We start from the raw sequence: 15,799 nt of genomic DNA, 5'->3' as shown, positions 1-15,799 counted from the left end.
TGGATCGAGGCCACGCGCATCAGGGACTTCTTCCTGCATTGATGAAATCTCCTTACCGCTATTTATTGGATAGGCCTACTGCATTTGTGTACCCATTTCCCCACCCTTTAGTATACTCAGTAGAGAGTGTTCAAAGATCTGAAGCTCCTATGCACAGCCAGGTTTCATGTGCTGGTGATGTGCAGTCATCAGTAATCCACAGTAAACAAGAAGGATCACAGCACACTGGAGGACTTGATTTTGCTGCTTTTTTTAAATTACTGTAGGTACACTAAATAAAAAAACAGCAAAATTCAGTCCACCAATGTGCAGAGATCCTTCCTGTTTACTCAGTATATAGTGCTTAGTGTACTATCGTATTGTATAAAAAATAATCACGTTCACCAATGTCTTCACCTACACCACTGACTCCACTGGATCGAGGCCACCTGCATCAAGGACTTTTTCCTGCATTGATGAAACTTCTATACCGCTATCTACTGGACACATCTGTAACCATCCTCTAGTGTACTCTGTAAAGAATGCTTAGTATACTGTAATATTGTATAAAATATACTTGCTTTCACAATGGAGAACAACAGAACTACTTGCTATGTAGCTAGTGTATTGTATATAATACAATAGTAAATTACTATAGCATTTTACACAATATACTAGTTACATAACAACTGCTGTTCTGGGCTCTCTCAACACTTTGCCGCCAACTACGTCCTCTGGATTATTCCTGGATTGACATGTCATTGTCCTTACATCCAACCAATCGTGTCATACATCATAGTATGTTACTCATCTGTTAGATACAATCAGTCAGCCTTGTTTAACTACCTTGTCATATCATTTTTCACTCATTAAATATCTACTTTGCAGAATGAAAGTCATCTTTTCTGTTAGAGGTGTTTTCTTTCCTGAATGATGTGCCACACCTGCAGTTGTTTACAGAAATCTACGCGTAAATTACATGCTATACACTGACACGGCAACCTGTTATTCCAAGAGCCTGACCTAGTAGTAAACCAGGGGTGCATTTCTCCAAACCAAAGTTGCTTTCTACATGAGCTACTTCGTTGTTTTCAATGCATTTTCCTCATTGGCAACTACCGAAGTTGCTAACAGGCTAATAACTTCTCTTTTGAGAAATGCACCCCAGGCAGTGTTGCTAGATTGGGCGGTTACCCGCCCAATTGGACTGCTTCGGATGGCCGTCTGCGGGTAAAAACGGGAAAAATCGGCCATTTGGCAGGTTTTTTACTGCAATTTTATGCCCATAGAAAATCAATGCAATTTGTTGAAATTGGGGATTTTTTTTGAGCTTCCTGATGGTTTTTGAGCACCTTTTGGGTGGGATTTGATCAAACACATCTGACAACACTGAAACCAGGTTAAGTTAAAGGGACAGTTTGGTCAATTTCAACATGCAGTTGTAATGCTCACACTACCCTGGACTTGTCAGTGCCTGAGATTTTTTTTCCTTCTTCTTCAGCCGTTTCCGAGATCCTGGTCATTGTAATGGGGGCAGCTCTTTGTTTACATTTCAAAAAAACATTTTTATTTATTCCCAAAAACATCCAAAAGGTTATAAAACATCAGCAGACAACTAGCAACAGCAGTACCTTTTGGGAAAATATTTGGAGTTGGCCTATGTTTCATTTTTTAAAAATTTAAACAAACGCTGCCCCCATTAGAATTGCTTATATCTCGGAAAGGGCTGAGCCGAAAAATGTGGCATCACCAGGTACTGACAAGTCAAGGGTAGCGTGAGCAATACAACTGCATGTTGGAATTGACCAAACTGTCCCTTTAACCTTGAGGTGGTGGTAAATCATCAATGACGTCCTCAACTAAAATGACCTTGACTTGTGGCCCATCAATTAACTGGTTTTCTACTTCATGTACAGCAGGTCACCATAGCCAAGTTTATCACTTCACTATGGTCTTGGAATAGCCGCCTGGATTCAAAAAGGCATTGGAGTATTCTGCAACATGTCACTGACAATAGGTGCGATTGACTTGTCGTCAACGCATGCATGCGCATTTAAACAGCAATGCACCCTGGGTGAAAATGCTGCATGACGGTTAGATTTCCTGTCAACTTCGGTGATGTTGCGTTGACGAGGTGACATGTCACATGGTGTCAAACTATCGCGGGATGAACGCGACTGCAGTCAGATCTTGCAACCTCTGCAGTTGCGTATCCCCTTCAACGCTCGTCTGCGGACTGCCTCCGAGGTCACGCGCCCATGAACTGGTTGGCCAACAACTCACTCACGTGTGTATATGGGTCTTGTCTCACACCTCTACACAAGTTTGCGCAGGTCCCCACTTCAGCTCCTCCTCACTGCCTGTCCCCCCACTCCTCACACGTGGTGTGTTAGTAGAGCAAACCGGTACGAGCTCATCGTCTCGTTCATATTTGTGGCCGACTTTAAATGCGCTGTATTTAATAACACCCACATCGTGACAAATTCTCGCTCACGTGCTTCGTCAATGTTGATCGACAGAAACAGAAGTCGTATGGGGCTAATAACAGAATGGCTGCATGAGTGTGACCAATAAACCTTCACATGACCAACACGTTAAGCATTTAAATTGCTATTATTGTGAGTGTAAAAACAAGCTATTATGACTTTGGATTTATCCTTGGCAGCTCCGTGTCATTACATTACATTTTATTACATTTCACTTAGCTGACGCTTTCATTTTATTCAAAGCGACTTAGTTATTATTTGTCAGGATATTGGTTACAGTCCCTGGAGCAATGTGGGGTTAGGTGCCTTGCTCAAGGGCACTTCAGCCATGGATGTGGGAGAGGTCAGGGGGGATTTGAACCTGCAACCCCCAGATTGAAAGACAAACTCTCTAACCACTAGGCCACGGCTGCCCCTGTCATCAACAGTGTATGTAATTCTCTTCCTTTTCCCATATTCAGCATTTAAACAGAGCTGCCCAATTTGTGTTTTCTTGGTCCTCTCTTGTGTCAGCTGTGTCCCACGTTTAACTACCTTTACACTTTGGAATACAGTGACAATATTAACCAGCTGAGAATATGTCACAATAACTGAAATATATATCTTTAAATATTTTTATTTAAGGATTGAGCCTTTGATGCCCAATGACAGCATATTGTAACTTCCCATGGCGGCTTTTTTTTCTTCTTCGTGTTTTGTTTACATTTAGAGATTCACATATTTGCATTTCAAGTCACAGACATCGAACTGTACAACGACAGTAGTCCCCATCAATCAGTAAGGCCCTCCGAGACTCCAGACTGAGCAGTGTTCCAAAATTCATTCGTGAACGCAGTCACACAGTCCTGGCTGAAACACTGGCACAACTCCTGACAAAACGCGACGCGACGCGACATGGGAGATGTGAAAAAAAATATGAAACACGAGGTGTGACAACCAGATTTATTTGCGCACATATGTGCACATCTGTCGATGGAAAAGATGGTTGTACTCGGTTGTCTTCGAGGCGTTTTACACGTGTGTAAACGTTCTATTTTGGCCACAGAAATGGGGAGTATTGAACATGAATAAAACAAAAAAACAAAACAAAAAACACCAGTCGCACATACCATGTTTCACATTAGGCATGATTTGCCTGATTACTATTATTATTATTCATAAATATAAGTTGAGTAAAACCTAAACGGAGAGATCTTCTGGTCCCAAATGGACGAACTTATCCACTCCACCACCTGACTGGGGTGACATGGTTAAAAAGTAGAAGAGGGAAGGAAGGTGGAGAATGGGTATACGGATCTGGTTGAGAAGCTTTGGAGGAGATTGTGTGGTGTTGTGATGTGATGGAGGTCTGGGTTTTATATAAAAAGTCAGTGGCTTTGAGCCAGTTATTCCTCCAATATCCCAGTGTCCTCTGCTGCTGTGAGGAGGTGGGGTAAGGGTAGAGGTGGGGGGGTCAGTAGCGGGTTGGCGCCGAGCCTTTCAGGTGATCCCAGTTGTTATAGAGAGCGTAGGCACCAGTCAAAGCCAGGCCTGCCAGGCCGCCTCGTGCAATTCCTCGAAGACCACCTGCAAACAAGCGCACAAAAGGGAGACACATGTATTCATTAGTAGGCTGTAACGATATTGTATCGAACAGAGAAATTGCGATACACAGTCACAATACTGTATTGTGATACAAAGAGGCAATATCGTGATCTTTTTTATTTAATTTTTTTATTTCCCCTTTATTTTACTAGGGTAAAAACACATTGAGGCAGTTCCCTCTTTTTCAAGCAGGCCCTAGCCAAATGAGCAGCAAAAACGCAAAACACACTCCATAGGACTCACAGCACAGACAGAAACAAACAATTCACAAAGACAACATATCCACAGACAGCAAACCATAAAATATTGAGACATAACCATATAGAAATACGCAGGACATAACAAAAACATGCAAGCAAGACAAACAGAGCTCATCAATAAAATTCACAACAAGGACATAACAAGAAGCATAGACCAATGCAGACAGTAATACACCCTTTAAAAGTTTTGTTACCCATCAGGCCAGAAAACAACCATATGATGTATGACATGATCGTGCTTCCAAGCTTCAAATCATTATATTTAAACTTTTCAAAATTATTAGTAGCCTCTTGTAACATATTCTACTTATAAAGTACCATAGTTTTTATTGATAATTTTATTTCATAACGTTGGCAATTGTGAAATCGTGGGGTGTATCGAACTGTAGGTCAAAAAACCTCATACAAACCGAATCCTGAGTTGAGTGTATCGTTACAGCCCTATTCATTAGTGTCATAATTAAACATTCTGAAGTATATTTTGTGAGTAGAGGTGCTCCGATTGCTCGGCTGCCGATCATGACCGGCCGATAATGGCCAAAAATAGCCTGATCGGTGATCGGAAAAACATGCCGATCAAAAAACCGATCGAGAGATATTAAATTCCTCACGCAACCATTTGCCTTTACACCTGGCGCTGCATGTAGGCGCTGGCTCTGCACAGCTGCAACTGCACCAAAAGAAGGCATCTTTGCTTGTCTATAACTTTTCGCCATTCCCCCCTTCATTTCCACCATTCATAACCATATCTGCATCAACAATGATCTGATTTTCCGATCCATGCGCCGTTTACCTGAGTGACAATGTAATTTGCGATTGAGTACTCGCCAGTGAGCCATGTTACGTTATAACCTGTGTAGTTGCCTTGGTCAGCACGCGACAACTTCACGTTGTCAGCACAAACATGTCAATTATTGTTTTCAAAGTTGTAATTGGCAGTCAGTCGATTAGTTTGATAGTCGCTGAAACACCAAACGGCGACAGATGTGGTTAAAACTTGAGAGAGAGATTCAGAACGGTAGTGGAGCACTGCAACTGTGGACGGTGACAGAGAGGGGAGGGGCTCTCCTCACGAGGCTGCTCATTTAAAGCGACAGGTTGTTTTTTTCTCGTATGTGGAAGACTATTTGATGTAATGTTTCAGTTTCAATTCAATCTTAAATAGTTTAGTTATTCTATGCAATAACTTATACATTGATTAATACTGTAGACTGTATTACCAACACTAGTCTGAAAGATAATAATAATAATAATAATAATAATAATAATAATAGCCTAATAATAGACATGTGCAAATTAAGATTGATTGGTTTATGGGCAGAAATAGTATTCAATAAGGATAATTAATAGGCTATTAAAAAAATAGGAAATCATTTTTGTGATCGGCAATGATCGGTAATCGGCAGATAAAGATTTTTGGTGATCGGTATCGGTGATCGGACCCAAAAAATGGTGATCGGAGCACCTCTATTTGTGAGCTTTTACAGGATGGCTTCCTACGCTTCAAGTGGAAATATTAGTTTGAGTTTAAATGTAGCGTTTAAAGTTGAGACTCAGTAGTTCAATATAGACCAGACAACTTAATGACTCGTCCTTGCATCCTATCACATCAGCTTTGGGAAAACATTACCGTAGTTTAAGATTGAACACTGCTGCAGTTGAGTACACTGTAACAGTGAAAACACCTTCAGCTGTGGCTTTAGCCATTTTGGAGCCTTTAGCTTCATTCACGCACGTCGCTGCTAGTTGCTCAATTAACCAATTGGAAGGCAGAGTTCGGTACTTCTCGCTTTTGCATTGGCAGTTAAAGCCACGGGAACGGTTGGCAACAGTTCCATAATAGTAGGGGCTCTAAGCCGAGGAATCGTTACGCGCTGGATAGAAGCATATAATTCAGTACACATGTCCCTTGCGTGATTTGAAGACATCCTAGAAGGGGTGCCCCTTGAAAAAAAAATGTCTACCATGTCATATACAATATGTCATGTTGGTAACGCATTACATTGTTATTACATGACATTATACTTAGCTGACAATGTTAATATAGTCCTCAGAAGAGATGAAGCAAGGGTAGCCTGCTAGACTAGATGGATAAAACTATAAAATGTACATAGTGTGAAAGTATGGGTGAGTCTGTGCTTACGTGCTTGACAGCATGTAACACATTGTGAACTATTTGAGAAGATTCTTGGTCTGAATTAAATGAGCATTGCCAACACTAATCTATGGTGAGAATAGACTGCTGCTAATGCTCGATTTGAATGGGATAGTGTCAGTGCAAGATGCCCTAGGTAGCAGGTTCTCCATCCTCTAATTTCCATAACAGATATACGTATTTTATTTGTATGAGAGAGGGTAAAGGACAGGACCGTTCCATATGCATGAAGAAACCCCCATAAGATCACCTAATTCTATATTTTTTACAAGTGCATAATTGTGAGAGCATTTCAGTCATCTTTAGAATGGCATTACAGATTACTCAATATAGGCCTACATTTAGGCCACAATATGGCTTCAGTTCAAATTAAATGGGAATGATTTCTTAGTGTATGTTGAGTAAGAAGACAGAGATAAAAAAAATGTTTATTTTAAGTCCTCACCTAGTACTTGTTCAAAAGTTGTATTAGTTGGCCTCAGTAGTCATTGAGTACTTAAACTGCTATCAAACTGACAGCTGATGGACAACATGTACTGTAGGTCTTTTGCCACCCTTACCCATAGGAGAAATATCTATAGGCTATAGAACAACACTTCTCATATGGTATATACTATGAAAGTAAATCATTACCTGGACTCATTTTCTTGATATGCAAGGCACATAAATAGTCTGGGCGGAAGAATAGTCGATCATACCCCGCCCCCCCCAAACAAAATGCCACAAGACTTTTTTTAACCTTCAAGATTTTGAGTGGTAACAGTAACATAACTCATTCCCACTACACCTTTTTGCATAATATTGTACATGTCCTCAGAATGCTCTACATCAGTGGTTCTCAAACCTTTTGTGTGAAGTACCCCTTGAGAAATATTGAAGCTCTCCGAGTACCACCTTGACAACCAACATTAGAATATCGCAGTAAAGGCCTTCCATTTTCACTTTTGCCAGTCAGTACAGGAGAGGTTCATAATGGCATTCCAAGTACCACCAGAGATGTCTCAAGTACCACCAGTGGTACGCGTACCACAGTTTGAGCACCACCGCTCTACATGTTTCAGTTCTATAGTTGTACTGTACAGTACAGTGCAGTGCAGTGCAGTGGAGTGCAGTACAGTACAGTAGCATACAGAATGGTGCAGTATAATAAAGTACAGTAGAGTATAGTACAGTACAGTACAGTAGCATACAGTATGGTGCAGTACAGTACAGTAGCATACAGTACGGTGCAGTATAGTACAGTACAGTACAGTACAGTACAGTAGCATACAGTACGGTGCAGTACAGTACAGTAGCATACAGTACGGTGCAGTACAGTAAAGTACAGTACAGTCGCATAAAGTACGGTGGAGTCTAGTTAAGTACAGTACAGTAGCTTACAGTACGGTGCAGTCTAGTACAGTACAGTACAGTACAGTAGCATAGCCTACTGCACGGTGCAGTAGAGTACAGTACGGTATATCACACTACAGAACAGTACGGTACAGTACAGTAGAGTACAGTACAGTGCAATACAGTAGAGTACAGTATAGTCTTATAGACGTTAGCCCTCCAAAGCCAATAGGATTTCCACATGCTGTTGTTTTAAGTTTTTGAAAGACTATTTTAGTAGCCTATGTGAGAGAGGGAAGGCAGGCAGACATGTTTTAAACAAAGGACCACACCCACAAATAAAAAATAACGAGCAAACAATAAATAAGTGGTTAGGTAGCTAACATGTCATCTAGATTAAAGCCAAAAGTAGATGGAAAAACAGACATGTTACCATTTTGCTCTTTTAAAACAAAGTATCTGTCAATATACTGTATGGATGGTGTATTGCATATTGATTATTCATAATTTCCTAAGCATAAATGCCCTTATCACTCCATTGTACACTTAGGACTGCGATATACATATCTGAACATTAATCAGCATATTTGTCATTTGACAGCTGTCACTGACACTTGATATGTACATGTATTATTGACTTGATTGATATGAATATATTTCAGTTGGACTCCTAGGGTTAAATCATTGAGGGGGTCCTAAGGAAGTAGTAGTAGTTTGTGTGTGTGCGCGCATGTGTAAGTGGGATTAAAATTATTGTTTGCTATCTTTATCTGAACAGCAGACTGAGTGTCTGAATCTGCTAATGCTAGCATGCTAACATTGGGACAGTTATGCCCAGTTCAAGGGTTTATCTCTTCTCCCCTAAATTTTCTAACCACAATTTTCTTTTTGGATGTTATAGATATGACCCACTGCAAATTTTTAAAACTCTTAACGAATGTTGTTCAATAGCTAAATGCTCAGAAATGAGCTCTCAATTGTAGTGATCTCATTCTGACCATGGTTTTTATGATTCTCCTGTTTTTAAATCTAAATAAGACATATATAACATTGTTTTTATGGTAATTTTTGCACATATTTTCAAAATTTAGCTTGTATACATCACACACAAATAGGTGGATTGGCCCATAACACCATTATGTCCAAGCAGTACAGCATTTTACTACTATTGGCTGGTTTTGGGCAGCCATCTTGGATTTACCCCATAAAAATGACCTTAATGACATTGAAATTTGGGGCACCCCTTCTGAAATGATGGAGAACACCCTAAGGAAGGTCTACACCGATTTTGGTGCTTCTATCCAGCGCGTAACGATTAGGCCCTTTTTGGACGCTAAGAGACCCAGCTATAAGCAAGTGGCGAGTAGGCGAGTGGGCGAGATGGGAGTTTTGTATGTGAACGTAGCTTTAGGCAAAATATATGGACACGGAGTCCCATTCGAATGAATTTTACTGACATTTGCCACGGCAGGGCCGACTATTGCTGGCCTTACAGAGAGCAGATTTTGGTGGGGACCCTCAGCAACTAGCCTGGCGACGCCTTCCATGTACTCCACCCAAAGATTTTGGCTCCGCTCATCGTCTGGCAAAAGCCTCGAGCTCGGGGCTCTCAGTTTTAGCCAATCAGCAAACAGTTGAGAGTGGTGACGTAGAACTCACCCGCGAGCTCCGTTACTGATTGGTTAAGGTAACTATATTCACACTTTCGTTTTGTTATTTGTATGCTTTTGCGACGCTATAACGTAACAGGCATGCTAATAAAGCACAATATGGGTTCTAATTTGAGTTTGGAACCTCAATTAATTTAAATGATAGAGTAAGATCAGACCATCTCCCATCGTCCACGGAGAAGGATTCCTCATGGCTTTTGCCAGACTGATTGACGGAGTCAACAGTCGGCTATTCACCCAGGCTACTCGGCAACTGCCTAGTCTGCCCTTTTCAGGGAGAGATTATTGTAGCCAAATAAAAAGTACAACAAATTGTAACCTTGAGTGCCTTGGATTTTCTGTACGTGACAAAGATTCAGAGCACCTGCCTACACTGTGGGGCAATCGTGGGTGAGCGGTTAGGGCATCAGACTTGTAGCCCAAAGGTTGCCGGTTCGACTGGAGAGTAATTAACAAGTGCTCTCCCCCAATCCTCCCTCCTCTATGACTGAGGTACCCTGAGCATAGTACCGTCCCGCCGCAGTGCTCCCTTGCACGGGCGAGGCATCATTGCAATTTCATTGGGTGCAGTGTGCACTTGTCTGCTGTGGAGTGCTGTGTCACAATGACAATGGGAGTTGGAGTTTCCCAGGTGGGCTTTCACTTTACTTTCACTACACTGACGAGCACTAGGGGTGTAAATCACAGCCTCCATGACGATACGATTCAATATCAATATCTTATTATTCGATGCGATATGATTTGATTATTTTCGATTATTAAGAATGCCCCACGATATGATTCAATTCGATTTTTTTCCCCAATTACTTTCCCACTTCTATTAAGTTATTGGGCAGGGGCCAGCGATTCAATTATTTTCGATACTTAAGAATGCCCCACGATACGATGCGATGCGATTCGATTCAATCATTAGAATACATCGCGAAATATCGATACATTTCGATATTATTTACACCCCTAACGAGCACCAAGGAAAAACTGTGCAAGCCGGCACTGAACACATCAACAGCAACTCACTTGTGGATTTGTACAGCATTCCAGCGACTGTGCCGGCTGTTATGGTGTTGATGTCGTCCTCAGCTCCACGCGCCTTCTCGATAGCTACGCCCACAACACTGTACAGCAGGGCTGTGGAGAGGGGGAGGGGGGAGGCGGACAGGGAAGCAAACAGACAGACAGCTTCATTATTATGGCATCACTACACACACACACAGGGAAATATATAATTCATATTTAACTCATTTTAGCCTGATGAGGACTTGTGTTGTTTGACCTTTGGTGCCTGGAGCGATGATGCATTCAGGCTCTTGACATTTTAGCTTTTTAAATAAAAATGTGGGTATGTTACAGCTGAATGAACACTAATGCAAGATAAGGGTCTTAGGGTTTGCATGTAATCATGTTCCATGTTTTTATGTGCATCAGAGGCTGAGATATGCAGGTTTTTATAGGCTGAGGGCAACTCTCCCATTGGGCTTAGGCAATCACCAGGCATTTTTTGCAGGTGCTTTAGGCATCAATGGGTTAACCCGCTAAAGGGCCGTACACACACGTCGCTGCAAGTTACTCGCTCAGCGAATGAACTCAATAGAATGTCAATGTGTCCCAGCGAGACTCGCAGGTGAGTAGGCGAGTACTGTACAAGCGATGCGATGTGGGCGGATCCCGAGTTGAAAATATTTTATCTCCGAGCGAGGCGAGTAAGCGAGTAACCAATTGGAGTGCAGAGTTCGGTACTTCTCGGCTGTCCATTGGCAGTTAAAGCCACGGGAACTATCAGCGAACGTTCCATGAAAGAGTGGCGAGTAGACGAGCAAGCGAAATGCTAGCTTTGTGTGTGTACGCCGCTAAGACATAGCTGCGGTTATAAACTGGCTGTTACATGACATGGACCAAGTCGTACTGCATTACTAAAGACACTGTCCATTTCCCATTGTCAAGTGCTCTAGCCTTGGTAGTGCGTCAAACACCTAGTGATTGGATACTCTGTGGAGTTCACCAAAGAGTATCCAATCACTTGGCGTTTCACGCACAAGCAAGGCTAGAACACTTGACATTGGGAAATGGTGATTGTGTAATGTCATAGTAGTGTAGTAGTAAAAAATACTCAACGCCTGTTATAGCATTACACTATGGGACGACATGCACTATGGGGCTACTGTTGTTTGTCTCTTCATCTAGAAGCTTTTTTTCATAGTTTTCACAATTTATGGGTTTAGGGTGAAATTCAACCACTTTCAACCAATTAGGGTGAAATTCAACCAATCAGGCTATCGCTGTAATCCATCTGCAAATTATGTACAGTGCACAAGGAATCAATTCAGTGTTAACATGCGTTACTGAAGTACACAGCCATTTCACACCACATCCAGGTCTTCAGCCTGGTGCAGTTTGATTAGACACAATCCTCTGATCCCAGGACCATAAACGCTTAGGAAACCCTTCAGACTTATGGTACATGCTGCATGGTTGAAGTGTATGCCATATTTTTGAGTCACCTCCTTGAGGAGTAAGGATTTTCCCCCAGTTCTTCTAGAATTTTACTACCACCTTCTATTGTCACCTCAAGCAATGGTATTCTACAAGTTGTCTCAACCGCAAGAAAATCATAGGCGAGGATTCAAAGGTTGTTCTTACCCACAGAGCCTAGTGTGTTCGCCCAAGAAGCACCTTGCCTTGAGATCATGTTTAGGATCCTGTGGAAGTGGGGGAGATGTTGGTCAAGATATATGGCTTAATGAAAACCCAACAGGGAAACTCCAACTCCCATTGACACAGCACTCCAAAAGCACACAAGTGAACACTGCTCACAATTAAATTGCATTTACGCCTCACATGTGAAAGGGGGCAGCCACCAATGGCGCCAAAAAGGGAGCAGTGCGGTGGGACGGTACCATGCTCAGGGTACCTCAGTCATGGAGGAGGATGGGGGAGAGCACTGATTAATTACTCCCCCCACCAACCTGGCGGGTCAGGAGTCGAACCGGCAACCTTTGGGCTACAAGTCTGACGCCCTAACCACTTACCCATGACTGCCCTTGCCCTTAATGGTCAAGACATTCTATCATTTGCCAATCTTAGATAGTAATGTTGCTGTGAAATGACACTATTGGTTACTAGGATCACCAAGTGTTGCCTGGTGTCTGATAAACTACCTTTGCATACTTGTCCGCTAAGTGTCCAATGGCATATTTGAGTACCATAGACCAGCAGCAACATTCAAAACACTGCCTGAAACTTGAAAACAGAAATCTGCAAGGTACACCACTTCGAAATCAACAAAATATTAACGGGGAACAGCACAATACTTACTGCACATTCCGTGGTTTGGAAAAGCCCATGTCTTTCGTCTCCTTCAGACCCATACGCAGTCCATTTAGAGATCCGAATGCAGCGCCTGTCAAAAAATAAAATACAGAGCCCGGCGAGTGAGGTTAGATGGGAACCTTGACAACTAGGCAGCATGTCGTCAACAAAACCAACACTACTAAAGGCAGATGGCAGTGCGACAACTTACCGGTCATGCAGCATCCGCCGATGGTAAAGAAAGCCAGCTCGAAACGACCACGGGTTTTACTTGCCCCCATAGGAAGAATGAATTCGTCATTGTCCTGAAAATATTGAGTAAAAAAATTGGGTTTAGCGTATGATCTTCTAAACAGGACTACACGTAACAGCTCGTAGAACATTATCTGTGTGTTACATAGGCTACAACGAGTTTGAGTGGGCTTACCTGCACAAGGTACCGGGGGTCGACGTTGAGGTAAGGCGAGAGAGGGCTCATTCCGGTCACTATGACAAAGAGATATAAACACATCACCGTGAAGCAGCTATATGCCAATCGTTATCAAAATGTGGGCTAATGGCATTCGTCTCAGGACACTGTACCACTTAGCGCCAGTTGTCCAAGGGAAACGTCATCTAACCTACAAAGATGTTTACTCGGCGACATTTGTACTTACATGGCACGCCAGCCAACTCTGTGTTTGAATATTCCGGAGCTCCTCCACCAAAAATGCCACCCAATCCACCTTTAAATCCACCCGAACCAGACGTGTTGTTATCCATGTTTGGTGGTGGGGCAGCTAGCTAACCTTGCAATCTGGTTCTTACGGCGTGGTAACAGGTTGTTGTACTTATCTGGCCTTCCCCCTTGAGTCAGAACAAGTGTGGTCAAGAGCCAGAATGTAGTAAAGTCATACGATACAATGAAATATTAAAGCAAACGTTAAAAGTTTAACTGTTTTCTAATGTCAAGCGCAACATACATCCATCCCTGACCTCCACCACGTTCTGCCGTAAATGCGGAAGACGTCTATTGCGCAATACTATCGTAAACCAATAGCATTACATTATGTTTCACGACAGTGATGTCATAATCGCCAAAATGTTAGAAACGCTGTAGTATTGGGAGGGAAAGTGGAAAACAGCGATCCTAGCGGTTACGTTCCAAACACCAGGGTGATCCTATTGAAACTCCCATAGACAAATTTAAAAAAAAATCCCACAAAGATATGACTTGGAACTATAACACCAGACACATTTTTCAGCGTACACAATAGCATGAACTACTACCTGTGAAAATCTCAAGTCATTTTTTGCCCTTTTAAGAAAAATAGAAATTGTGCCAATCTGGTCGGAAACGGACTACAGCTCCCAGCATGCTGTGCTTCGCGCCTCGTTGACAACACAGAGAAACAAATGAACGCGAACGAACGCAAGTTCTTCGCATATCTTCACATTCTTGTAATCCTATGAGTTCCACATTGTCTTCTTATTACACATATATACACGCGATCATTTTGGTATGGTTTTAAATTCTCTAGTAGATATGATGGCTTCTGTGGTGACGAGTAACCACCTCTCTGGCTCATGTTTGGCTATGCTAATTTGGCTATGCTAATTACATGGAGTAAACAAGCCACACATGCCAGTCAGTGTAGTTCTGTATTAGCTTTTTAAAGAATATTAAAATCAGCTCAGATCAGTGAAAAACCGAACATTTTACCACCTGGTTCGATAAAACGGGCCAACATGCCCATAATATGACTGCCACTACTTCTACTTCGTCGTCAGGGCCGAGATGTAATTTTTCAAAGAAAAAAAACATTCATTTGTTGCAGGGGGTTGGAACGTTGCCAGCAGGGGGCGATGAGATTACTTTCCCTCCCTATGGCTACCAATGGGGCTACGTTAAAATGTCATGACTACAGTAGGCCCGCCCAATACATAAAATATGGATACAAGATTTTTAAAAATGAATAATAGATTAAACACAACACATATCAAGAAAATTAAAGTTAAGAAGTCATCTCTGTAGGACAAGGGTGGGGAAGGCCTAGGCCTAGGCCCTTCTCAAAACCTAGTGCAGTCAGAGAGGATTTATAGAGGAGAGGCCAAACTGGCAGCTTCTTCCGGGTGGTACTGTCCACGGGGCGGCGATGTTCAAGCAGAGGAGAGCCGTCAGAATGAATGGGGGTCCTATGAAGCTCCACAATAGACGCAACTGATGTGTCGGATATGGAAGGTCACCGGTTTTCATTTTATTTTTCCTAAAGGAAGTGTAAATTGCCCTTCCAAATGGCATTTGGTTTGATTTTTTAAACTCATTGCATTTTTTAAAAAACACGCATTTTGTGCATGAATAACGTGAAACTCAATTACCCAGAATGCTGCACGTGAGCTCTCTACCCGGGTGATTCTGAAAAACAAACATGGCGGCAACTCGCTTTACTACCTTAAAAATGTGTTAATCCGACGCTAGATTTCTTAACTGATGAAAATCGAAGGCAGAAATCAACATTGTAGTGTCTAAATATGAGGTCGATTGGTCTATTTGTGGCGTACATCACGATCGGCTGAGTTGTTGGCCTCACGTTTGTCAGTTAGCTTGTGGCTAGGCTACGTCTCGCCGACGTTGGCATCCGGTTTAGTTCCCCATTCACCAATTGGATGTCGTCATTTCCTTAGCTAGAAGCTAGTGAAGACTGACTCACAAATGTCGAAGCTGTAAGAAACTAGACGGATATAACTCCTAGGTTACTGTGTTTTTAATTTTAATTTTTAATTTGCAGTCATAGACGACCGTAATATGTTCAGGTTTCAGCTGCTAGGGAGGACTTATTGTGGGCGATTAGCCCCAGCCCAATAGGGGAACCCCAATCTGCTCTGTCTGAACAGCGCCCCTAATGCAAATCCATTGAACTGCGGCCAAATTTTGTATAATGGGGCGAATAGCATGTGGGACGGCTATAGGTAGAAAGGCTATGGTGCAGTGCACTTCCAAGTGTATCAGCTTAGTCACGCCCAGTGATTGGATACTCTTTGGTGAAC

The 15,799-nt window shown here is 42.3% G+C and overlaps 1 protein-coding gene across 1 annotated transcript; it reads right to left on the bottom strand.

Moving 5' to 3' along the window:
• Positions 1-3,393: 3,393 nt before the first annotated feature.
• timm23a (translocase of inner mitochondrial membrane 23 homolog a (yeast)) lies at positions 3,394-13,787 on the bottom strand. Its single transcript, XM_063221329.1, has 7 exons — positions 13,429-13,787; positions 13,200-13,258; positions 12,984-13,077; positions 12,779-12,863; positions 12,104-12,162; positions 10,484-10,594; positions 3,394-4,031 (listed from the first exon to the last, which is right to left on the bottom strand). Exons 1-7 carry the CDS (start codon positions 13,532-13,534, stop codon positions 3,919-3,921), a joined length of 627 nt encoding a protein of 208 aa, XP_063077399.1. The 5' UTR covers positions 13,535-13,787; the 3' UTR covers positions 3,394-3,918.
• Positions 13,788-15,799: the final 2,012 nt, after the last annotated feature.

Source organism: Engraulis encrasicolus, chromosome 17 (assembly GCF_034702125.1).
Source record: "Engraulis encrasicolus isolate BLACKSEA-1 chromosome 17, IST_EnEncr_1.0, whole genome shotgun sequence".
NCBI lineage: Eukaryota > Metazoa > Chordata > Actinopteri > Clupeiformes > Engraulidae > Engraulis > Engraulis encrasicolus.
This window is presented reverse-complemented; position numbering and strand designations above follow the sequence as displayed.